This window comes from Rhinolophus sinicus, chromosome 15 (assembly GCF_057876585.1).
Source record: "Rhinolophus sinicus isolate RSI-liver-muscle chromosome 15, RSI-T2T, whole genome shotgun sequence".
NCBI lineage: Eukaryota > Metazoa > Chordata > Mammalia > Chiroptera > Rhinolophidae > Rhinolophus > Rhinolophus sinicus.
The window spans coordinates 88,641,200-88,667,668 of record NC_142515.1 but is presented as its reverse complement, the minus strand read 5'-3'; the positions used below and the strand labels follow the sequence as shown (position 1 = coordinate 88,667,668).

Sequence of the window (26,469 nt, the reverse complement as noted above, 5' to 3'; positions counted from 1 at the left end):
CTCAAAATGACTGATAAGGCCACTGTCAGTCTCCTTGGAAGTGGATCTAGAATCTTTAAAGGACAATGGAGACACCCTCGAGAAAGAGGCCACCACCCACAGACAGAGCCACTAGGTACCATAAGGAGTTTAGCCTGCAAACACATAAAGGATAAATAAACAACAGTTGGGGACAGTTAACAGAAAAAAAAAAAAGTGGGGGTGTAGGACTGGTAATTTGGACTCGGGGACTGGCTGTATCCTCGAGAGAGAGACTGCTGTCACTCTCTAGGTACAAACCTGGGTCCCTGGTCAGGAAGCCTTGAGGTGAAAGCTTGCTGCCTAAAAGAAAGGCCTCCAGGTCGCTTCACCATCCACTTTCCCCTAAACCATCTACAAGGCCCACACTCAGTTATTATTAGTAAGAGACAGAAACTAAAACCTACATGTCAGATGACTAAAAGCTGAACACATACACACACAAAAAGAGAGCTACAGGAAAACAAAACAAAACAAAAACCTAGACACAGGGAGAAAATAAAAGTAAATAAATAAATTTAAAATACAATTACATATAACACATATTACACTATAACACATATTATATATTACATACAATACACATGTAATATAATATATATGCAAAGACGAAGGTCCATAATATGATCCCATTGTAAATCCAAAAATTTTATATTAATGTTAATAAAAAATTAATACTGAAAATTTATATATAAGTATAGATAGCTAAATTTATCGACTAAATGAATCTGAATAACAGAAAAATAAAAAGGGTGCTAATTAACTTTTGTGTCTTTACAACACAGGCTCTAAATAACTAGCATTTCCTAAAACGCACTCAATTGTCATAGCTTCATAGACTCAGTGCTGGAACTCAAATGATAACTATATCTGGGATACCACTAAATTTAAACACTATAGCCTCTGTGATCATAAGAAAAAGTCACTAAGTCAGCCCATGCTTTTCAACAGTTTTCTCAGGAACTTGATAGAGAAAACAATATGCTTATCAAATCTGTGAAAGACACAAAGCTGTGAGAGATAGTGAAAGAATTAGATGGCTCTGACATTATGTGCAAACTACTAAAATAGAATTTAGAAGAAAGAAATGTAAGGACCTCCACTTACTTCCAAAGAAACAAGTTTTACTAGGGCAGGATAGGAAGGTCTGGTTTGTCGGCAGCAGGCATAAAAGAGACTCAGGATATTAGTGCATAGTAAGAATAATATTTCTGTTTAAGGAGGAGGGAAAAAAAACACATTACCTAGAATGAAGAGGCAAAATTCCTGTTGTGTCTAAGCAGAACCCACATGGATGGGGCATACACTTTTGGACACCACATTTCCTAGGTGGACACTTAACAAACTAGAAATGATTTAAATGAAAACAACCAGGATTCTGAGGGAATTTGTGTTCATGACATAAAGCACAAGCAGATAAAAGGACGAGAAAACTGAAGTCTCGGATGGAATGGTGACGCTGTCCTCAAATATCCTAATTGCTCTCCGCTGGAAGACGAAGTAGAAATGGTCTGTGTACCTAAAAGCATAAAAATAACCTCTGTTGGTAAAAATTTCAGGAAGACAAAATTTGATTTAAGTTGACCTTTTTTAACAGTCAGAATTCTACAAAGATGGAGTGGACGATCTCAAGAAGGCACGTATCCCTCAACACTGCAAAGCTCACGTGAAATAAGGGAACACCTATGTGGAAATGTTATGAAGGACACACACTGTTGCAATGGCTAGAACCTCAGTACCTGGTTGAAAAGAAATGGCTGAATTATCTTAGGGGAAAAAACATTCAATATCTCATCTTTAAGTATGATGGTGGCTCTTGGTTTTTATAAATGCCCTTTATCAAATTGAGGAATATCCCGTATGCTCCTATTTGTTCGGAGCTTTTGTCGAGGAGGTTGATATTAGAATCCCATAGAAGATGGGCTATAAGAGGGCTTCAAGTTTCTCTGTCTCAACCTCTCTTGCTTTTTCAGACACCAATGTGGTATTTCTGGTGTTTTAGGAGATAGACTTTCATACACTCCAAATTTTACAAACCTGAGCATTTTAAAAAATATACTCTATGTGGGTGTGTACTTTTTTAACTTAAACTTTCATTTCAACTTTGTAATTTAAGATTAAATGTGATGGGACATGATTTCTCACTTTGTATGTCCTGACTAATCCACCCATGCCATTCTCTTTAGCTCCGTAAACATTAGCACCAACTCAGGTGCCTCCAGGTCAATCACCATCACAACTAAATGAGGTACCACCTTCCTTCAGCTTGGGATGAAAGCCACAAATAGGAACACAGGAGGAGTTGTTATGCTTTTTACCAAATATGAGCCCTAGTATGGGCAGAGAGGGGGACAGGGAAAGATATTAGAAAGGAAGAATGGAGAAAATAAATCTACAGCTATCAGATGGAAGAGAAATTTTACATGGAAAAATCTATTGATAGATCCATTAAGTAAGAATATATAAAAATGTACCTCCATGTGCACATAAATTATATACACATTGCAATAGCTCCGGAAGAATGTCAGAGGAACACCTTTTGAATATAGCAATGGATGTCAGAGCTAGAGTTGAAATAGTAAGGGACAGAATGAGAATATTGGGACAAATTGCCCAGGTGTGACGATCACAGAGCTGAGTTCCAGCAATGTAAATTACAAGACAGGTTAAATCTGAGAGAAACCAGGAGAAAAGTCTTGGGTTTGAAGAGAGAAATTCAAAATGGCATCAGGTTTTGATCCTGGGTGAGAGAGATACAGGGACGTTTACAGTAGTGCTATTCAGTAACAATATGAGAGGCACATAAGTAATTTTAACTTTTCTAGTAGCCACACACAAGAAAGCAAAAGAAAACGGTAAAAGTGAATTTTAATATTACGTTTTAATTCAAAATACAATTTCAATGTAAAAATCCATTGTGTATTTCATAGTTAATTCGGACTAGCCACATTTCAAATTCTCAGTAGTCCCATGTGACTGGCAGCTATTGTACTGGACAGCACAGAAAGATTGAATTGAAGAGAAAATAGCATGTTCTAAAAAAAAAATAGTGAGTTTAAGGAACCAACAGGACACCTATGTAAAACTATAAAGCTAATCTTTGGAGGTATAGAACTAAAATGCAGGGAGATGCTTAGTGTTGGTCTATGGAGATTTAGACAGTCATCTGCTTGGAATGGTACAGCCATGAAAGAGGAAGAAAGGGAATGCTAAGCGCCATATGCCAAAGCATGCTACTCAGAACATCAGTTGCCCCAAATGCTTTTTTTTTTTTTTTTTAAATAACTAATGAACAGCATCTTTACGCATTTAAAAGACTGGCGAGTACACATGACCAAGAATTCTCAACTTATACTCTGTGGTAGACGTGAGCTTAGCGGCCACTTATAAAAACTCCCTCTGCTCAAAGGCCTCAGTTTAGAAACATTTATATATTGCGAAAGTCTTTCCACAAGTGTTGCTCTTACTCCTTAATGAATTAATGCTTTTAAGATAAAAAATAATAATAATAATGAAAAGGAGAAAGTAAAGGAATGAGGTCTCCTGGTGGAGTAAACAAAAGCGCTACTTAAAATACAACAATGAAAACCAAGGCAAACTAGCTATAAAATCCCAAGATAAACAGTGATAGGAAAGTTAATTGTTGACTAAACTCTAATTAGTTCAGCCTGGCCTATTGTTAAAGAAGGCTAGAGAAATTGACCTGTGTTCAGTTACGTCACTCCTATAAACCACCTGTTGAATCTCAAGTGTGTGTCAGCCGGGGACAATCTTTGCTTGCTCAGAGCTGTATATATTAGTGGTATTTACAGAAGGGTGTGTGATAGAGAAAGTAAATAACTTCATGTTTCCTGTATCCTTCTTGATTCTTCGGAAGGGGATTTTTTTTTTTTTTTTTTTTTTCCCTTTGGAGGTACATATTCTCTTTGAACAAATCCTAATTAAAAGTCCAGCTAGAGGGATAGTAAACCTTGGTTAATGAAGTAGCCTCAGGGAGTGCCTACGTTTTCATGGCCTGGTCGAGTTCAGTGAAAATGTTTATTAACTGATACAGCCTGTTCCCCAAGACACTGAAGACTGTTTGAGTCGGGGTCACAGGTTTCTTCCTAGCCACTCTCAGCGACAGGAATGCTTCTGGTAAGTTTTTATGAAATCCTCATATCTTCTTTGCCTCAAAATGAAACCCTTTTTTTCATATGTCCAAATTGACTAGCAATGTATATTTCATTGTCGTATATGAAACTCCACTTACTGTTCTTTCCTGGGAATTTTTTTTTTTTTTTTTTTAGTGTAAAACAAATACAGCTAAAAAAGGGGAAGGAGAAGAAATCTCTACTTTGTGGTACACTCTCCTTTGCCATGATTGGTTTCTTTGTGCTAGCTTTTTTTTTTCCCCCCAAGTTAGAAGATATATATTTTCCTTGAATTCCAAGGTAGAATTAAGCAAATTAAATTAAATCACAAGACCTCACTCAATTCTAACACTCTCCTATAGTTGAAAATATGGTACTGAATTTGGTAAATACAAGAAATAAATTCAAGGGAAATGTTTCTGAGGGATACAGTTAAATAAGTATGTATTTATTTTTAATTTAAGACTGAAACCAGAGAAATGCTAACATTTCCTCCTGACTATTTCTAAAGACTTTTAAAACATAAATCTGATTATATAAATCTGTGACTAACGTTATTTTATTCTAGATATTCAACCAGTCTATCTAAGGTAAAATGTCATGGGATATACCTCGAAAATTCAAATTGGGTCAAACTGATGTTACTTACTGAGTCATATATTGTGTCGTATATCAAGGCCTAGAAAATTTACCCAGTCTCATGAGGCTTCTTTCTACTGAGATAGCGCAGTAATCACATTATCAACAATTAAAAACAAAAATTCTCTGGGATGCAATATTTATAACTAATCTATGTAAGCATATACTTCATATCTAGAAGTCCAACCAAGAGTCATTTTCTCTAGGACTTCAGCAGCGAAGACTTTTTGTTCCGATTACTTATTATGAAAATTTTCAAACATAAAGAATAATTAAAATAATTATACCATGAACACTCAAATACTTACTATGCAGTTCTACAATTAACGTTTTGCTATATTGTCTTTTTCACATACTATCCAATATCCATCCATCAATTCATCTCCTTTACTTTTGTGATGTATTTTAAAGTTTCAGACCTCAGCCTACTTTACCTAACACTTGGGGTGTATATCATTAACAAGAGTTCAATACTTATTTAACTTTTTCCTTGCGAAAAAAATTTATATACAGTGAAATGCACACATTTTTAGTACATCATTTGATGAGTTTTGATAAATATATATCATATATATATATATTCTCCAAATCCCTGTCAAGATACAAAACATCATCATCATTCCGGATCTGGGAAATTTCTTCATTCCTCTACCCAGTCAGTACCTGCTCCCAACCCTACAGGCAAACATTTTGTCTCCTTTATACAGTACATGTACGTGATGGTTTTTAAGATTTATTCATCTTTTTGTGTGAGTAGTATTCCAGTAGTATTACGTTGTATAAATACACCATAGTTTGTTTATTCATTCTCTTGTTGATGAACACTAAGCTTTATCCTGTTTTTGGCTATTATGAATAAGCCTCCTATGAACATTCTTATATAAATCTTTCTCTGGACACATGTTTTCAGCCTCTTGTATAAATACCTAGGAGTAGAACTGCTGGGTCATGCTGTAGTATAGTTTTATTAGACACTAAGAGTGACTTTTCCAAAGTGTTTCTATCATTTTATCATCCTCACCAACATTGCATGAGAATTTCAGTTACTCCACATACTTGCCAGTTTTGAGGTTGTCAGCCCTTTTAATGTTTGCCGTTCTGGAGGCTGGGTAATGCTACCTCGTTGCGGTTTTATTTGCATTTCCTTGATGACTAATGTTGCTGAGCATTTTCCCATGGGCTTATTGGTCATTTGCAGATCATCCTTTGTTAAATGTCTATTTAAATATTTGGCCCATTTTTTTTCAATTTGATATTTTGTCTTTTTATTATTGAGTTGGAGAAGCTTTTGTAAGTATATATTGCAGCTACAAGTCCTTTGTCAAATATATATTTTGCAAATATTCCCTCCCAGTCTGTGCCTTTCCCACTCTTTTTCTTAAAGGTATAGTTTGATGACCACTAACTTTAAATTTTGAATAAGTCTAGCTACCTATTTTTTGTATAGCTATTAATCTCTGGGTGCTATCTCAAAATGTGTTCTTTTAATCCCCAAGTTGCAAAGATACTCTCCTATGGTTTTTTCCTAGACACCTTATCATTTTAGCTTTTATATTTAGTTCTAAGATTATGTTGGATTTATTTTTTATGTGTTGTGTAAAGCAGGAGAAGAGGTTCTTTTTTTTTTTTAATATGGATATCTAGTTGTTCCACTACCATTAAAAAAGTTTTTTTTTTTCTTTTTGCACTGGATTTCTTTAGAGCCTTTGTAGAAAATCAGATGACCATAAAGGGTGGCTCTTAATTTTAGACCCTCTATTCAGTTCAATAAATCAATTTGTCTCTTCCTACTGTTTTGATTACTGTAACTTTATAGTAAGTCTTAATATCAGGTAATATGAGTCCTCCAACTTTACTCTTCTTTTTCAAAAGTGTTTGGATATGCTACCTCCTTTGCATTTTCATGGAAAGTTTATAATCAATTTGTCAGTTTGTACGAAACAGTATACTAAGATTATGACTATGATGACCTTGAATTTATAGGTTAATTTAGGAATAAACTTTACAATATTGAGTCTTCCAATCCATAAACATGGCACATATCTCAATTTATTTATATTTTATTTGATTTCTCTCAGAGAAATCTAGTTTTAAATGTAGCTCTTATACATCTTTTATTCATTTATTCCTAAGCTTTTAAATTCGATTTTAAATGAAATTTTGATATTTTATTTTACAATTTTTGAAGCTAATAGAAAAACAACAGATTTTTGTATAGTGGCCTTGTATTCTGAGGTTTTCACAAATTCTAATAATTATCTTGTAGAATTTCTAGGATTTTCTACCTAAACCATCATCTCATCTGCAAATAGAGATAGTTTTACTTCTTTTGTTATGATCTTCGGGCTTTTTCATTTTTTATTTCTCATTTTATTGCACTGGCTATGATCACCAGTATAATTTTGAATAGAAGTGGTTGAAGTCGATATTCTTGCTTTGGGTCAAAGCATTCAATATTTCACCTTTAAGTATGACGTTAGCTATAGTTTTTTTCAGAGATTCACTTTATCAGATTGAGAAAGATCCTTTCTATTTCAATTTGCTGGGGATTTTTTATTGTGAATGGTGTTTAATTTTGCCAAATGCTTTTTCTGCATTTATCTTAATGATTGTTTGGTTTTTCTTCTTTATTCTGTTAATATAAAATATTACCTTGATTGAATGTCAAATGTTAAACCAACCTTAGCATAACCTGGGATAAACACTACTTGGTCTTTTTTTTCTTCTAATTTTTATTGGGGAATATTGAGGACAGTGTGTTTCTCCATGGCCCATCAGCTCCAAGTAGATGTCCTTCAGTCTAATTGTGGAGGGCACAGCTCAGCTCCAAGTACAGTCGCCCGTTCTCAATCTTTAGTTGAATGGGGCACAGCCCACCATCCCATGCAGGAATTGAACCAGCAACCTTGTTGTTCAGAGCTCATGCTCTAACCAACTGAGCCAACTCATTTTCTTCAATCTAGTTGTGGAGGGTGCAGCTCACTGACCCATGTGGGAATCGAACCAGCAACCTTGTTGCCGAGAGCTCACGCGCCAACCAACTGAAACATCCAGCCGCCCCAACTTTACTTACTTGTCAGTAAGTTTAAATCCTTGAGGGGCACAACATTACATGGATTCTGTGTCCAATGGCCTTAGCAGGAAGGTTCCTTCAGAACTGGGCACGAACCATGCCTCTGTTTCCATGAGCACGAGTTACCTTTCCTCAGATTCCTCTGGTTTTGTTCGGTTTTTCACCAGGAGTCACTGTGTTGTTCTTTGTCTCATGCACATAAACACATCTCTTGTTTAGCTAGAATTCAGTTTCATCTCAAGCATAAACACCTTCAATTTTAAGAAGAGCTGTGTGCTCTCTCTGGTTCTGGAGACCCCACTTATAGCCAGAAAAAATGGCTTTGGACCACAACCTTCCAGACATATTTGTCATTTTAGAAGTTCTGTTCCTAGCAGGCCTCCAAAGGCCCCAAGATGGCAGGGGCACAAAGCTATTTGCTATTATTTTGTTAGGATTTTTGCATTTATATTCATTGAGTATATTAGTCTGCAATCTTCTTTTGTTGTTTTTGTAATGTCTGTCAAGTTTGTGTATCACAAGTAATGCAGGCCTCATAAAACAATTGGGAATTATTTCCTCTGCCTCTATTTTCTGAATGATTTTATATAAGAGTGGTATTATTTTTTTCCCTTAAATGTTTGATAGAACGCATTCATTTTGTGAGAGCCTATCATCACCTTCCATCAATAAGGAACAGCTATGACTTTATGAGGTCCTACAATGGGTCAGTTTCTATATTAGTTGTAGTATATATGTTAATTCATTTACTCATCACAACAATCCTGTGAGGTAGATATTATTAGTCTAATGTCAAAAATGCAGAGACTACATAAGTAAGTGGCAGGGGCTAGAATCAACTATGACTCTAAAGATAAAGCTCTTTCCATTCTACTCTACTGTGTATCAAAAAAATTTTGTAGTCAATCAAAGGTATGCCACTGATGAGGAATCCTTCCAAGAGCCAAATCTATATCAAACTCATCAGACCTCCCTTCATTCATTTTTCATTTGATAATATTGATAAGTATTAATTAAGCACCTACCATATGTCAGGTACTACTTCAGGCACTATTCTAGGCTCAGTGAATAAAACAAGCAAAAATCCTTGCCCTTTTATGCTTAAATTCTATTATTACAAAAAACAAATATATATAATAAGTAAGTAAATAATTAAAAGGTGATAAATGCTTTGCAAAAATAAAGCAAAGCAAGGTAAAGAGATGGGGGCCAAGGTTCAAACATACACAGGGTGGTAAGAGTAGATCATACTGAGAAGGGAAGACATTTAGCAAAGACTTGAGGAGGGAAGCATTCACTGTGTAGAGGAAGAGCGTTCCAGGCACAGAGCAGAGCCAGTGCAGAAGCCCCGCAGTGTAAGCATGCCTGGAGTGTTGGAGGAAAAGCCAGGAGGCCACTGTACCTAGAGTGGAGTGAGTGAGGGGGAAAGAAATGCGAGAGAAAATCTGAGACACAGTGGGAACCAGATCATGTAAAATCTTCTACCAGGTCATTATTAAGATACTAGCTTTTACTCTGCGTGGAGTGGGGAGTTATAATAAAGTTTTATGCAGATAAGTGATGTAGAGTGACAATTGTTTTACATGCTGTCTTAAGAATAGACAAGAAAAGCAAGAAGGAAGCTGAGAGATCGGTTAGGAGGCTTTTCATTAAATCTTGTAAGAGCTAAGATTGCCTCAAATCAGGGTGGGATTCTGAATATATTTTGAAGATAAAAACCAACAGGATTTCTTGATGGAAGAGCACAGAGTGTGAAAGAAAGAGTTGAGTTTGACTTCAAACATTTTGTCCTGAGCAACCAGAAGAACAGAGATGCTGTCAAGCAGGACGGGAACAGCTACCAATGAGATGTTAGGGGTGAAGTAAAGCCGGAATTGTTTCTAACATAAGTTTGAGAAACGGTACATAACAGTCCAAGGATGCGGGCCGGCCCGTGGCTCAGGCGGTTGGAGCTCCGTGCTCCTAACTCCGAAGGCTGCTGGTTCGATTCCCACATGGGCCAGTGGGCTCTCAACCACAAGGTTGTGCCAGTTCAATTCCTCGACTCCCACAAGGGATGGTGGGCTGCGCCCCCTGCAACTAGAAAACAGCAACTTTTCCTGGAGCTGAGCTGTGCCCTCCACAACTAAGATTGAAAGGGCAACTTGACTTGGAAAAAGAAGTCCTGGAAGTACACACTGTTCCCCAATAAAGTCCTGTTCCCCTTCCCCAATTTAAAAAAAAAAAATCTTTAAAAAAAATAGTCCAACGATGCGTGAGATCGTCTAATGAAATCTCTTACGTTTCTTACAGCCTAGAAATATTGTTATTACATATGTTCTCAAAACACAATTATTCATCTATGATAAGTTTTATTACTATTATTAGCCAAAGTGTTGAAGTGCCTTGATTATTTTTCTGTCCATTTTGAGGTCTGCCACATTTTCATTTATAGTATTGGAACACCAACTTTTCATTAAAAAACAAATCACAGGATTTACTAGTAATTGAGCTTCATGCCATAGTATAACTTTATCAGAGAAATATTCTCGTGACTATTACTAATACAAAGAAGTAAACTAAAATTTTCATTTTAAAAGTTCCATATAACAAATTGAATAGTTTTCCTGAATTGATTTCTATTCTTCACATAATCATCTTACGTCTATTATTAAGCCATCATTGTTACCACCATAAATTATTTATACACTGCTCTTGAATATTATCAGGGCTTATCTTGTAATTTTACAAATGCCGTTACAAAGATAGACATAATTTCTGCCGTTTGGAATCTACCAATCTAGAAATCACATTATCAACTCACAATAGCAGAAGCCAAGGTCAATTACGAATGCCTACAATAGTTGCACAGAATGGAGTCAGTAAGATTCTGTAGTTGCAAAATGGAGTCAGTAAGGTTCTACTGTTCATCAGCCCTGGGGCCCACTATTACAGTTACGTCTGAGGTGCGACATGTAACCTCCACCCTAGACATAAGACTTATTTTAATGAAGTATCTAATGCTTTGTCTTGGTTCTCACTTCCAGGGCTCTGGTGAGCTCAGCCAAGGTTAACAGGAGGGAGAACATGCATAGAAAGCCACCCCACCCCACCCCAACTTCACCACCCCCACCAGTCACATAGTGCACACTCTGCATAGCCTAGTGGTCACAAAATGGGAAAACATCTTTATCTTTGGAAGGAAAAAAAAAAACAGGAAAAATGCTTATTTTGTATGCACAAGAGGGCCTCACAGAAAGAGATGAAAACCCCAAATATGTTGTTAGACTCAGGGACTTATATCCCATTTAAACAAAGGGTGATATAGTATAAACAAGAGACAACACAAAGGAAGACGGGATTTGGACTTCTGGGGAGGGGGTAAGTTGTGGGAAGGTGACTAGGAAATGTATGGTAAATAAGGGTTAAAACATCTTTATCTTTAAATAGAAACTTTCAATCTGAAGTTTATGTTTGGGAGGTGACTATAAATACGTCTGCCTTAAAATGGCAAGAAGCATGGGCAAAACCTGGATAGCCCCTGCAAAGTCTTAGGGAGCCAAACACTGGAGATACACCAAACATCAACCTGGAATTCAAGTCATTGGAACTAGTTTGATATAATGTCCTAAATAAAAGCTTCTTCTACTTTAATAAATATTTAATACAACCAAAATGATTGAATTAATGTTTAATTTAAGCAAAATAATTGGAAATATTCAACAGCACCCAGTCAGACCTCATGATACTGCCATAAAACCAGATATAAAATATTTGCTTATATGTAGTGCACAATTCATCTTGGAGTTACTCATGTATAGGTGGATTTATGTGATGCTTTTCGACCTGGAGGAGTGAAACACTTTGAAGAACAAGCAAAGAGGAAACTCTAAAGATCCAGGCATTCATGCTCTCCTTGGGCAAAAATAGATCTCAAATGGCCCTGAATTTAAAAGACTCTGGAGATCTATTATTTTGCAATCACGAAGGGATTCTGATTGTTTTACTTAGGTAAAGACAAATTTAGCTAGAGACAAAAGGAATAAAGAGAAAAATAATTAGTATTCCTAGCATGAAATTGAGTTAGATACGGGGTACATACTCTTAGGAGAGGGGGGAAAATCCGTACAAAACCTACACCTTAGAGAATTGCAAATTTCGCAACGCTTCTTTCAGCAGTATAAAGCACACTGCCTAAAGAATTCCATGAGAATATCCAAATGAAAACACAGACCCTTCCATGATTTTTCTTTTTCCTATTTTTTTTAATTTTCCAAAATTCTCCAACAAATATTATACCTTTTATAATCACAATAAATAACAAATGTTATTTTTTAAATCATCCTTTAGAAACCCAGAAAGTGATAATAAATAAATTGAAAACCAATAAACATATTGGAAAGGATGAGAATAATCTTTTTTAAAGTGTGTCGCTCAAACCTGAGAATTTTTAAAAATGGACCAAATAGAGACTCAGATAGAAATTAAAGGATTATTTTTCATAAAGAACAGATCTGCAAAGGTGATTTCAACTTAAGAATTTCAGGAAGGGGGAATATATCTCAATGACTCCGTTTGTTGAGCACTTACCAAATGTGAGACACTATTCAAGGTGGGTGCTCTATCTCATGTGGTCTTCCTAAAACTCCCAAAATTTGACTTCTGATGTCAAACATTAAGCAAATCCAATAATCACAGTATATTTGGCTTGTTCTTATGGAATAGATAACTTTGTTCTAGGCAGTGTTTTCACCACAGATTTAAGTTAAGGCATAGAAGACTCACTCATGGAATTTGTGGGTAATACAAAGCTGAAAGAATTTGCAAATATGTAGAACAGTAAAAGAAGGGTCCAAAAAGGTCTTAGGTAGGATAAATGGGCTAAATCTAATAATATGAAATGAGTGGGTAAAAACATTAAGGACCAAGCAACAAACTATGAAAGTATGGAATACAAGAACTACAATCTGGAAGGGCGGCCAGATGGCTCAGTTGGTTAGAGCGCGAGCTCTGAACAACAAGGTGGCTGGTTCGATTTCCATATGGGCCAGTGAGCTGCACCCTCCACAACTAGATTGAAGACAGCAAGCTGCCGCTGAGCTGCAGGAGGGGTGGCCAGATGGCTTAGTTTGTTAGAGCGCGAGCTCTCAACAAGGTTGCCAGTTCAATTCCCGCATGGGATGGTGGGCTGTGCCCCCTGCAACTAAAGATTGAGAATGGTGACTGGACTTGAACCTGAGCTGTACCCTCCACAACTAGACTAAAGGACAATGACTTGGAGCTGATGGGCCCTGGAGAAACACACTGTTCCCCAACATTCCCCAATATTCCCCAACAAAATTTTTTTTAAAAAAAGTTAAAAAAAAAAAAAGAACTATGATTTGGAAACTATGATTTGGAAATTTGGTAACAATACAGATGAAAAAAGACTTAGGGGGTTTAGTCTGACAGTAGGTATAATATTTAAAAATGAGGCCTAACTGGCAACCAGATCTTTGACAAAAGAGAATAGTTGAAATGCAGTGGGTGCTGCTGCCCTAGTGGACCCAGGGCAACCTAATTTGAAACATCTGAAACACTGTCTGCAATCGGGCACTCCACTTTGGAAGCATTTGGAAGCAAAGTAGAGAAATCATGAGGGAGAAGGAATACAAACTATGTCACATGAGAAATGTTTGTTAAGACAAAGGAAGTTCAAGCCGAAGAGTCTTCACCTGAAAGGGAAACTTACAGGTTCTGCTCTGAAGAACTGAAGAGTAACGGTAACAAGGAGACGGAATTTAGCTCATCTGAAGACAAAGTTCTCTAACAAGCAGAGCTATCCTGAGGTTAAGTGGGTTGCTTCCAAAGGTAGCGAGTCCCCTCTTACTAGAGGAATTCAAGCTTAGACTGGGTATCTCTTCTGCCAAAATTGTTTAGGGAGAATTCAGTCATTGTATGGTGTTTGGACAATTGATCTTGAATTTTCTTTCCAAATCTGAAATTGTATTTAGAAGAAAGTTCTCAGGAAGGAGATGGGTTTTCAGCCAAAGTTTGAAGAGAAGGTGGCTTAAAATATGGAGTTGTCCAAGAAAGAGAAGAAGTCAAGATGACAGGGAATCCAAAATTAAGATCAAGAAAATCAAGACACGTAGCAGGTTAAAATGTGAAGTAGAAGCAACAGCGACAGGAGCTGGGGAGCATCATTTGTCATTCAGCAAGTGCAACCAAGAAGACCAGTTTCTGCCTGTATGAGCATCTTATCCATTGGGACTGCTATAATAAAACTACCACGAACTTGGTGGCTGAAACAATATGGATTACTCACAGTTCTAGAGGCTGGGGAGTCCCAGATCAAGATGCTGGCAGATTCGGTGCCCAGTGAGGTCCTGCTTCTTGGTTCATAGATGGCTGTCTTCTCACTGTGTCTTCCCACGGCAGAAGGGGCAAGGGAGCTCTCTGGGTCTCCTTTTATAAGGGCACTAATCCCGTTCATGAGGGCTCCACCCACATGACCTTAATCACCTCTTAAAGGCTCCACATCCAAATACCATCTCATTGGGGGCTAGGATATCAATATATGAATTGCTTCCCAGACAAGAAAAAGCTAATGGAGTTCATCATCACCATACCAGTGTTACAAAGAATGTTAGAGGAACTTCTTCAAGATGGAAAAAAAAAGATCAAAATTATGAATAATAAAATGGCAATAGTTATATATCTATCAACAATTACTTTCAATGTTAATGGATTAAATACTCTACTCAAAAGACCTGGTAGGGCTGAAAGGATAAGAAAATGAGACCTAAAAAAAAAAAAAAGAAAAGAAAAGAAAAGAAAACAAGACCTTTACATATGCTGCCTACAAGAGACTCACTTCAGATTGAAAGATACACAGAGACTGAAAGTAAAGGGATGGAAAAAGATATGTCATGAAAATGGAAATGAAACAAACAAACAAACAAACAAAAATGCTGGGTTAGCAATACTTACACCAGACAAAATAGACTTTAAAACAAAGTCTACAACAAGAGACAAAGAAGGACCCAGTAATTCCACTTCAGGGTATTTATCTGAAGAAACTCAAATGCTACTTCAAGGGGACCAGTGCATCCATGTGTTCATTGCAGCATTGTTTACAATGGCCAAGGTGTGGAGGCAGCCTGGGTGTCTTTTGATGGAATAATGAATAAAGAAGTAGTACATATATACAATGGAATATTGCTTAGCCAGAGAAGGCAATGGGTTCTTGCCATCTACGGCTGCATGGATGGATCTGGAGGGAATTGTGCTGAGTGGAGTGTCAGATAGAGAAAGACAGATGCAATGAGATTTTGCTTATATGTGGAATCTAAAGAACAAAATAAACAAACAAAACAGAAACGAACTCATAGATATAGAGAACATTTTGATGGTTGCCAGAGGCAATGGCTGATGGAGATGAGTGAAAAGGGGAAGGAATTCAGAAGTACAGATTGGTTATTACACAGTAGTCATGGGGATGTAGGAAATTTCATAAGGATATAGTCAATAATGTAATAACTATGTGTGGTGTCAGATGGGTACTAGATTTGTTGGGGTGATAGATGGGAGGGGTTTGGGGGCCAGGAGGCAAAAGGTGAGGGGAGTAAGAAATACAAACTGATAGTTACAAAATAGTCATGGGGATGTAAAGTAAAGCACAGGGAACATAGTCAATAATATGGTAATAACTATGCATAGTGACAGGTGGGTACTAGACTAGTCAGGGGGATCATTTCTTAAATTATACAAATGTCTAACCACTATGCTGTACACATGAAATTACTATGAAATGATACTGAATGCCAACTGTAGTTGAAAAATTTAAAAAGGGGGGAAAGGTGAAGGGAAATAAGAGGTTCAAATCTCCAGTTATAAAACAAATAAGTCATGGGGATGTAATGTACAGCATAAGAAATAGAGTCAATAATATTGTGACAGCGTGGTACGGTGTCAGATGGTTGCTGGACTTATCATGGTGATCACTTCTTTAGGTATATAAATATTCAATAACTATTGTGTACACCTGAAACTAATATAATGTTTATGTTAGCTATATTTTAATAAAAATCTTTTTAAAAATGAAATAAAATAAATTGAAAAAAATTAATAATAAAATTACCATATGACCCAGCAATCCCTCTCCTGGGTATCTACCCAAAAAATCTGAAAACATTTATACATAAAGATATATGTACCTCCAATGTTCATATCAGCATTATTCATGGTGGCCAAGACATGGAAACAACCAAAGTGTCCTTTGATAGATGACTGAATAAAGAAGATGTGTTACAGATACACAATGGAATATTTCTCAGCCATAAAAAAGATGAAATATCTCCATTTGTGACAACATGGATGGATCTTGAGATTATCACGCTAAGCAAAATAAGTCAGACAGAAAAAGTCAAGAACCATATGACTTCACTCATATGTGGGATATAAAATTGAAAGCAGGACCGGCCCAGTGGCTCAGGCGGTTGGAGCTCCATGCCCCTAACTCCGAAGGCTGCCGGTTCGATTCCCACATGGGCCAGTGGGCTCTCAACCACAAGGTTGCCAGTTCAACTCCTCGAGTCCCGTAAGGGATGGTGGGCAGCACCCCCTGCAACTAAGATTGAACACAGCACCTTGAGCTAAGCTGCCACTGAGCTCCCGGATGGCTCAGTTGGTTGGAGTGCACCCTCTCAACCACAAGGTTGCCGGTTGGACTCCCGCAAGGGACGATGGGCTGCACCCCCTGCAACTAGCAACGGCAACTGGACCTGGAGCTGAGCTGCGCCCTCCACAACTAAGACTGAAAGGACAACAACTTGACACTGAACGGCACCCTCCACAACTAAGATTGAAAGGACAACAACTTGACTTGGAAATAAAAGGTCTGGAAGTACACACTGTTCCCCAATAAAGTCCTGTTAAAAAAAAAAAAAAAACTGAAAGCAACAAAGGAACAAGACAAACAAACAAAGAAACAAAAACTCATAGACAACAGTTTAGTGGTTACCAGAGGGTACAGGGGTTGAGGAGGTGGTAGAAGAGGGAAAAGGGGATCAAATACATAGTGATGGAAGGAGGACTGACCCTGGGTGGTGAGTACACGTACATAGATGATGTTTTTTATAATGTACACTTGAAACCTATATAATTTTACTAACCAATGTCACCTCAAACAATTTAATAAAATAAAATAAAGAGTAAACAAAAAAAAGAAGATAATGTGTGCGTTTAATCGGTTTCTGGGGATTATCTAAGTAAAAATGACAAGTTAAGGTGACTATGCTTTAGTTATTAGTAAATGACTGCAACTTAAATAAATTTAGATAAGCTTATATGTGATAGGATGTGATATACAATATGATAAAAGGGGTAAGATTTATTTTTTATTATTGAAAAATGAAAACGAGTTCTTTTGTCTGCTACCAAATAATGATTGCAATTAGTCCTACCCGGTACTAAGCTACAAGGGACAAGTGATTTATTTATAAACCAAGTAAACTGAGGCAGACAAGTGTCGAGAGATCAGACTGTAGGTACAAAACCCAGAAAAAAAAAAATGAAGGCTGTACAACCAATTGTTTTTCAGATGCTCCCACAAGAAGACTCAAGAGTAGGGATAGTGCAGATAACACCATCATCTAAAGACATCATCTTCGCCTTTAGACAATAAACTTTTGACGGGTTTTGAGACCCAGAGCTCCTGGTTAAGGGGCTCAGCCCTGAGCACAGGACAAGGAGATAAGTAGGTTCTATGTTCCATAGCCATAGATATCTGACAGTATATGTTATCCCACTACATCTTTTCACCCAACTGTCAGTTTCTACTGAAAATCCAAAGGTCATTGCTTTATGTTTTTTTATGCCTAGAATAACAGCATCCAGTATGATGAGCTAGAAATAACTCACCGCATTTGATGTATCTGTATAGAAAACATCAATGGATGCCTCCTTCTAGAAACAGCTACCTTAAAATTAGTGAATATTCTGGGACTGAAACAAAACTGTAGAATATGGGAAACCGGTTGGCAGAGGTGTGTGATACCACATACGACACCATGTACATGGTAATGAAACATCATTTGACAGCTTGAGTAATTCATCCTCGTTTCTTTCTCTGACCTATAGCACGTAGTCACCACGAGATGGCACCATTTCTCGTTCTGCTCTGTTTCAGTTTGCTTTGCTTTCTTTTATTTTTTCATGAGGAAATAGTCCTCATAGGATGTTGGCAATAAAAACAACTGTTTGTTTCCTGAGCCGCTTTACCAGTCGTAGTAGTCTTCATATTCTCTGGAGAAGCACAAGCATGATCAACCTAATTCCAAATATTGAAGGGTTGCAAGATTTATGAAAGTATAGTCTACATCTCTACTAATCAGGAGGAAAGTTGAGGAATTAATCTTCTCTACTGTTGGTTTACACAAGAATCTGTAGATTTTTAATTTTCTTTTTTAATTTTTTTAGAGATCTTGCTCTCTCCTCTTCTTCCTTGTACTGGATTTTTACTAGTGTCAGGGCACCCTGTGAACCCCATATACCCAGCAAACTTCTAGACCCTCGTGCCCATCCTTGAAAGTGACTCTTAGCTTCGGCCTTCCCTCTCTGCTCCCACTGTAGATAGGACCTAATACAGGGCTAAACATCTGACTCCGAGATTTTTTCCATTTATCATTCTTTTCCTTCTATCTATTCTTCACATGGAGATGCAATTAATAGTCTCAAAACACTGCTGCATCATATCATTGTACTATAAGTATTAAAAACCTTCTATTCATCTTCTAATAGCGTCTGAATCAAATCACCTTGGCATTACATTCTTTCAATTGTCTTTGCCTAACCAATATTATCTTCTCCCACTATCTAACATAAACACTTCTTTCTAGTTAATCCACCTAATGCTTTGCAAAACTGGATTCTTACTATGAGAGTGTTTGTTTTGTTTTGTTTTGTTTTGTTTTGTTTTGTTTGCTTGCTTAGTTAGTTGGTTGAGTGCCAGTAGAGTACATTAAGAGTGAGGGTTCTGGAACCAGGCTGCCAAGGTTGATATTCCAGCTCTGCCATATCCTATTTTATCATTTAAGATAAGTTACTTTATGTCTCAGTATTACAGGGCCCTCATTTATGAAATGGAGGCAATCAGAGTATCTACCATATAGAGTTATTATGAAGATTAAAGAGATAAAGGCTGTGAAGCTCTTGAAATAATGCCTGATCTTTTTTGGGTGCTAATTACATGTCACCTAAGTCCTTCTGCTGCTGCCTTCTCCTCCTATCACCTCACTGCACCACACAAACAATCTGGCATAATGCCAAGGCCAAAAAAACATGTGTTGAATTAATTGATCCTTTCTCTTTGGATTGACTTTGCTTTTCTTCTCTACTGAAAGCTGGGGTTTCTTTAGTGCCAACCTGAAGATCCAAATTTCCCCCTGAAGCCTTCTTTCCTTCCTAAACTAGGATCACTATTTGGCTCAGTATTGAATTTGGGGGCTGCTTTTACCCATCATGACAGGAGATATGCACAGAGTCTCTCCAGGGGGAAGACTGATAACAGGATTAAGAGCTGGCATCAGATTGTTGAGACATCTCACCTTTCTTAAAATACTTAATATGGAGGTAACTTCATAATTAACAAGAAGAAAAGTGCTTGAACTGTTGTATAGTCTCCACAAAATAAGTTTCTATGTAAAAAAGAAAATACACACACACACATGCACCTGCACACATACAAATATCACCTGGCTACCAAATGGCAGGTCATTTCAGGCACAGGAACCAGAGATTCTACTTTGAATCTGAATGTAGTCATGCCAGATAGATATCAACATTACTTACTTCTTTCTTCATGAAATGAAATATACTCTGTCTTCACTTCCAGAGTTGTGTCCAAAAAACTCACAAGTGTGTATAAACACAAATTGACTCTGCCATTCAGAATTCCAGTCTACCTAGTAAAGGTGAAAATACACACACACACTGATTGTTATGCCAAATTTTAAGAAATGAGAGCACACTTCATTTTTGCTAGTCCCAAATGTATTGTTCCAGGTACACAGAAGTAGTTTAACAAGGTTTTATAAACCTCGTATGTGTTTTGACTCTAAAATAAATAATTGCTGAACTAGCTTTCTCTGGATGAGAGTGTGCTAAGCCCATGTTTGGTTTCTATTGAAGGTGAAGACATTTGTGGTGGTTCATGGAGCTTCCATTCACCAACCTGGAAGTAGCATTCATTTTATTGGCCTTTGTTATATTTTCCTTATTTACTGTGGCTTCCATCTACACTAACCCGGACGAGAGGAATGAAGGTAAAAAGAGAGAGCTCTTCGGGCTTAGTCTCTATTTTCTTTTTCCTCCCCTTTCTTACTTCTTTTTGTATGGTTTGGTATGGTTTGGTTTCTATTCTATATGTGAGGATGAGTTTGTTTTAGGGTGTGTGTGTGTGTGTGTGTGTGTGTACGAAAGAGAGAGAGAATGAGCTTATTAAATTTCCTGAAATACCCACTGTCACACTCTACCACTATTTACTAAGAAAGGTTTGGAAATAGCAAAAGTCATTCACATGACTTCTGTTCCCAGAATTTGGCAGATCTTATGCCAAACTTAATATATACATATGCATTTATCTAATTTTACTTTCACCATCATCCCATCCCTGTCCCTAATCAGAAACGTGAAAGGTACAAAAGCCCAAATTTCATTATAGTATATATGGTGTGAATGTGTGTGTGTGTGTGTGTGTGTGTGTGTGTGTGTGTTCATTCAACTACACACGGGCAGGAAATGGATTAAAATTTTTTCTAATGAGTTTTTGTCAAACCCAAATTTTGAAAAATATATAGAATTATTTTAAAAACTCAGGACCACATGTTTGCTCATTTTCAAGTAATAACAATTGTTAGCAACAGAGTATGTAATTTAAAGGGTGTTTCGCTGTAGTTCGGGGCCCACCAATTTTCATACAAGTTGATGATAACTAGCCATTTTTGAGGCCAAATTGTGTGTGTGTGTGTGTGTGTGTGTGTGTGTGTGTGTGTGTGTGACAGAGAAAGAGAGAAAGAGAGAGAGAGAGAGAGACCAAAGAAATTATACATATTCCTAGATAAAAAGATAAAATCATAAGAAGAAAATTGTTTCCTACAGTTGTGATACCCTCCATCAATTTTTGGCTATAAAGAAGTGCTCTCTGTGAAATAAAATTTTATTCTCTGTCTTATAGATATGCAACACTTATAGAAGTAGGGAAAAAAAAGCCACAGTAAAATAGACATTCAAATTCTTGCTGACATGTACATTGGGAAACAGAATTGGAGTCCATAAAGTCTTTTCCTGCTCCACATTGTGTTAGTTAAAAATGGGTTTGGCTGAAAGAAAGAGTAAAACCAAAATAGCAGTTACTTTAACTTGATAATAATGTATTTCTCTCACATGGAAAGGAAGCCTGGAAGTAGTAAGTTCGTGACTGACATGGCACTCCATGTGTCTTGGATCCAGGCTACTTCTGTCTTGGTTCTCTTCCATCTTCAACTCGCAGCTCCCTTGTCATGGACCAACACGGCTGACCCATCTTTTGCTATCATTTATGCATGGCTGTCAGAAAAAGAAGGAAGAATGGCACACTTCTTTTGTTTAAGAGCACTTTCAGAATTTGCACATACCACTTCCCTTTGGCAAGAATTGAGTCTATGGTCATACCCAAAGGAAATCTGGGAAACGTAATTTTTATTCTGGAAGGCTATACCCAGCTAAAATTTTAGGTTTGTATTCCTAAAGGAAGAAGGGTACAACCAGCAGTGTCTGCCAGATACATAAGACTCTTTACCACTCCTAACTCCAAAAAGTCATTGTGGGGCTGGTAGTCATTAAATCAGGAAATAGCTGAACTAGAAGCAACATTAAGGGAGCATCTAACCTACCAATTCTTAACCAGAAACGAATATCGGAAAGACACATAATGCTCTGGGCCCATCACAAACCTAGTTAGTACGTATTTCTTGGTGTTACACTGGGCCATGGGTCTTTAAACAAACTCCCCACGTAATGTGGGGAGCTTTTATCTCTGGTTAAGAAGCACTGAATCTAACTATTTATATTTCAGGTGTAACAACAGAGACCCAAAAATATTTAGTGAGTTTCTCAGGCACTCAGCAAAGTAACTGAAGAGCCAAAGCTAACGCACAGGTCCCCCAATTTCAAGTTTACTTCCTCATCTCCTATACCACCTCGTTTCCCTAATTGTAATTCATAAGCATGAGGAACCAACGGATTAGACCAGTCATAGAAATTTAGCTTTCCTTTACATTTTCATATTTCATTTTCCATAATTTTTTCTCCAACTCCATTCCTCCTATATTTGTTGTTTATTTCCCAAGCTCCAGAGAGTCCTCCATTTGAATACTATCACACTGACAGAACTAGAACTACCGTGTTTCCCCGAAAATAAGACCTAGCCAGACCATCAGCTCTAATGCGTCTTTTGGAGCAAAAATTAATATAACACCCAGTATTATCTTACTATAAGACCCGGTCTTAATACAACATAATATAATATAATATAATATAATATAATATAATATAATATAATATAATATAATATAATATAATATAATATAATACCGGGTCTTATATTAATTTTTGCTCCAAAAGACGCATTAGAGCTGATTGTCTGGCTAGGGCTTATTTTCAGGGAAACACGGTAGCTGCTCAAGAGCTCCCATCAGAGAACACATTTTAGCATTTGCTTGTCTTCATGACCATCCAGTCAGACATAAGCACAATTTTACACGAGAATACAAAAGGTATACACTTTCCCAAATGTGGTAAGATCTAGGAGAAAAATCTACCTTCACTAAAATAGCAGGGCTATTTTAATTTCCTTTCTCAGCACAAGCAGAGAATTGCAGGCTCCACTTAAAAGATGCAGATTTAATTTCACACATGTTCATTATAAATCTAATGGGCTCACGCTATGAAGCGTGGAAGATCCAAAGATGAATAGGAATCAGTTTCTACCTCAGGAAGCAACAGTCTAGTGGGAGGTTCAGCTGTATAACCGGAGCAGAGCTCAATAAATGGTCTCCTAGGTTTCTAGTAAGGATGATGGGGTCACAATGGGATGATCTTCTTTAGGGGGCATTGAGATGGGCTTCACAGAAGAAATGGCCATCTTGATGCAATTGGATATTGACAGAGTAGGATGGGGAGGGGTACATTCCACATAAGAAAACAGCTTAGGTTAAATTACCCAACTGGAAAAATTAAACATATACACGATAGAAAATCAGCTGTAATTTGAAATGTATATAAATGCAACAAGAAATTGAACAGAACTGTTCATTGGCTGGAGACTTCTCAGTCCCTTCAGAGGTCAAGAGAGGAACTGAGTATTTTAATAGTGCCACGCTTACACTTAAGATATGGAGGCCCCTGTCCTCTACCTCCCACTTTAGAGCAGAGGTTTTCAAACTCTAATATGCATACAAATCGCCTAGAGATTTTATGAAAAAGTAGACTATTATTCAGTAGGTCCGGATGGGATCTGCATTTCTAACAAGCTTCCAAGTGATGACAATGCCCAGAAGATGAGCCAAGTCACTCCTGTGCATACTCCTGGTCCCCAGGGGTGGCCAAGTTCATCTGTGTACAGCAGGTGAGAAGTGACCTTGGATATGTGGCTGGGGTGTCCACATGCCTGCAAGCAAGACCCTACATGGTACAGGATAGAGACAGAGGCAGGAAGAGAAGGGGGCATGGGCCTCCATTTTATATGTTATATTAATTACATATGTTATGTAAAAAATATTTTATATGTTAAGAAGAGTTGATAGTCATTTTTTAAAAGTGAGAATATTTTCGTATTGCCAGATTTCTGCAACTCTTAATAGTTTATGAATCCACTGTCTCATTTGTAATCGACATTCTTAATTTTCTTACTCTACACCTTTTTATAAGGGAAGAGTTAAGACAACTGTCTTTGTTAAACGAAGGTGTAAGTTATGACAAAGACTTGAGATATTTCAGGAAAGTTTATTTGTGGAGAAATTGACCAAAACCCACATTTCAGTCCCTGTTACCATAAGGAGTCACCAGAGAAAACTTTCAAAGACTGTCAATTCAACAATCTTCTCACTGGAAGGAGTGGTCTGGCTATTTTGATCCCTAAATGAATTTATGTAGATCATTTTATTTTTTTAAATTCATGACTGGAACTGTTTGAGTAGGATAATTTATAGGGTTTTGGGTTTTTGTTTTTTTTTAATGAATTTTATTGGGGAATATTGAGGACAGTGTGTTTCTCCAGGGCCCATCAGCTCCAAGTAATTGTCCTTCAATCTAGTTGTGGAGGGCGCAGCTCAGCTCCAAGCCCCGTCGCCATTTTCAATCTTTAGTTGCAGGGGGCACAGCACACCATCCCATGTGGGTATTGAACCAGCAACCTTGTTGAGAGCTCACACTCTAACCAACTGAGCCATCTGGCCACCCCTCCGGCAGCTCAGTGGCAGTTAATTTCTTCAATCTAGTTGTGGAGGGCGCAGCTCACTGGCCCTTGTGGGAATCGAACCGGCCACCCTGTTGTTCAGAGCTTACGCTCTAATCAACTGAGCAATCTGGCCACAACATGTAAATCATCTTTGACCTTCCAGACATCCTTAAGAATGTTGCTTTTGTTCAAGACCATATAATATGTTTTAAAATTTAAAGTTGAAACTTGAAATATAGTTCTTATTTGCAAATCTGGGTCTAAGTAAGAACAGAATTTAGTCAACGTAGAATCATGTAGCCCAAAAGAAATCTTCTTGACTATGCAAGGAAGCTTCATCTAATACCACCGTGATCCAAAGCATTGTGCCCTGTGGGCTTTCTAGTCACACTAACATAATCTAGCATTATACAAGCACCCAAAATGAGTCAGCCCAAGACCATTATCGTTTTCCTTTGAGATTCATAGGTAGTACCTACTTCAGTGCTATATTGTCTATCTTTAAAATGATAAAATATCTGTAACTTGATAGAATTAGTTTAGATGAAATGAGAAACAGAAACTCATAGACACAGACAATGGTTTGGTGGTTGCCAGAGGGTAAGGGGGGTGGGGGGTGGGGGGTGGGAGATGAGGGTAAGGGGGATCGAATATATGGTGATGGAAGGAGAACTGACTCTGGGTGATGAACACACAATGGGATTTATAGATGATGTAATACAGAATTGTACACCTGAAATCTATGTAATTTTACTAACAATTGTCACCCCAATAAATTTAATAATAAAATAAAAAAAGAATTAGTTTAGATGATGCCTTTCCAAAGAAGTGTTAAGAATTCACTCAACCTGGAAAAAATAATGGTTGTCTCTTCTTGATCACTTAAAAATGGAGAGAAATAAAAGTAACATAGGAGTAGCGGGACTTAGAATGAAGCAGGGCTGCTTTTCCTCAGTCCAGGTCACTGTTTCCTGGATTATCCCCTTTCGTCTTACTGTCAGCATAAAAACAATGATGATGGCAATGTTTATTAGGTGCCTTCCATGTAAAAGGCAGGCTGCCAAGCACTTTAGTTGTATGACTGTATTTAATCTTAAAACACCCCTATGAGACAGGTAATATTCACCTCACCATTTTACAGTGAGGACACTGAAACTTTAAATCTGAACGTTAGATCACTCAGCCAACAAGTGACAGAGTCGGAAATTGAACTCTAGTTTATAGGACTCCAGAACCTGTGTACGTAACCAGCACACTTTCTCTCCAAATTACCTTAAAAAGGATACTTACTTTGGGAAAAAATGCATATATACGTTTCTTTATTCCTACAAGGGACTTAAATTGGCTAAAAATACTATGTAACAAGATTGAACTAAATTTCTAATAAGTAGATAAGAAAATCAAGGCAAAGAGAAAAATTAGGGTAGAGAAAATAAAAATGGGTGGGCTTGGTGAGGAGGAAGCCAGCATACCACTTCACTGACGAGTACAAACTGTGTTATTAAACATTCCTGAGTTCAAGTCCCAGCCTTTAGTAACTCTGTGGCTTAGGGCAAATTACACAAATTCTCAGACTCTTTTTTTTCATCTGTGTACTGGGGATAATAATATCACCTGCATCATAGAGTCGAGGTGAGAATTACATAAAATAAAGAATGTAACCTGCAGAAGAATGGCTTTTATTGGAGTTTTCTCTTGAAGTTTTCATGATTAGAAATTTAGATACAGCAAGGAGGGTCATCATAAAGTAAAGGAAAATACTGACTACAGAACCAGGACAATTTGTAGTCACTTAAATAACCCACACACTGGGTCAATGTCTTTGTTTTAAATATCCAACAATGTCATACATTCAATACAAATCAACTATAAGGTGACATCACATACAACAAATATAAATCTGATGGCAGGAAAAGGTAAGGACTGCTGGAATTGCTCAGGCAAAGCCATTGACAGATGAGCATTTAACAGAGTTAGACCACCTATCAAATGAAGAAGAGCAGGAAATACAGGCACTTCAAAAAAGAATAAAGTGAATGTTAAAGAATTGAAAGACATTTCATAAAATTGATGAAGCCCTTGAATATTTTTGGCCAATGGTATCCTCTATAAAACTGTGCAGTGAAAATCACAAATAAAGGGAAGCATAT

General features: G+C 37.3%; 1 protein-coding gene and 1 pseudogene across 1 annotated transcript; one reads left to right on the top strand and one right to left on the bottom strand.

Moving 5' to 3' along the window:
- Nucleotides 1-3,910: 3,910 nt before the first annotated feature.
- SMIM31 (small integral membrane protein 31) lies at nt 3,911-20,961 on the top strand. Its single transcript, XM_088792672.1, has 3 exons — nt 3,911-4,155; nt 20,014-20,160; nt 20,892-20,961. The coding sequence occupies exons 2-3, from the start codon at nt 20,036-20,038 to the stop codon at nt 20,959-20,961; spliced, it is 195 nt and encodes a 64-aa protein (XP_088648798.1). The 5' UTR covers nt 3,911-4,155; nt 20,014-20,035.
- Nucleotides 7,942-8,208, bottom strand: LOC148755259 (large ribosomal subunit protein eL33 pseudogene; annotated as a pseudogene).
- Nucleotides 20,962-26,469: the final 5,508 nt, after the last annotated feature.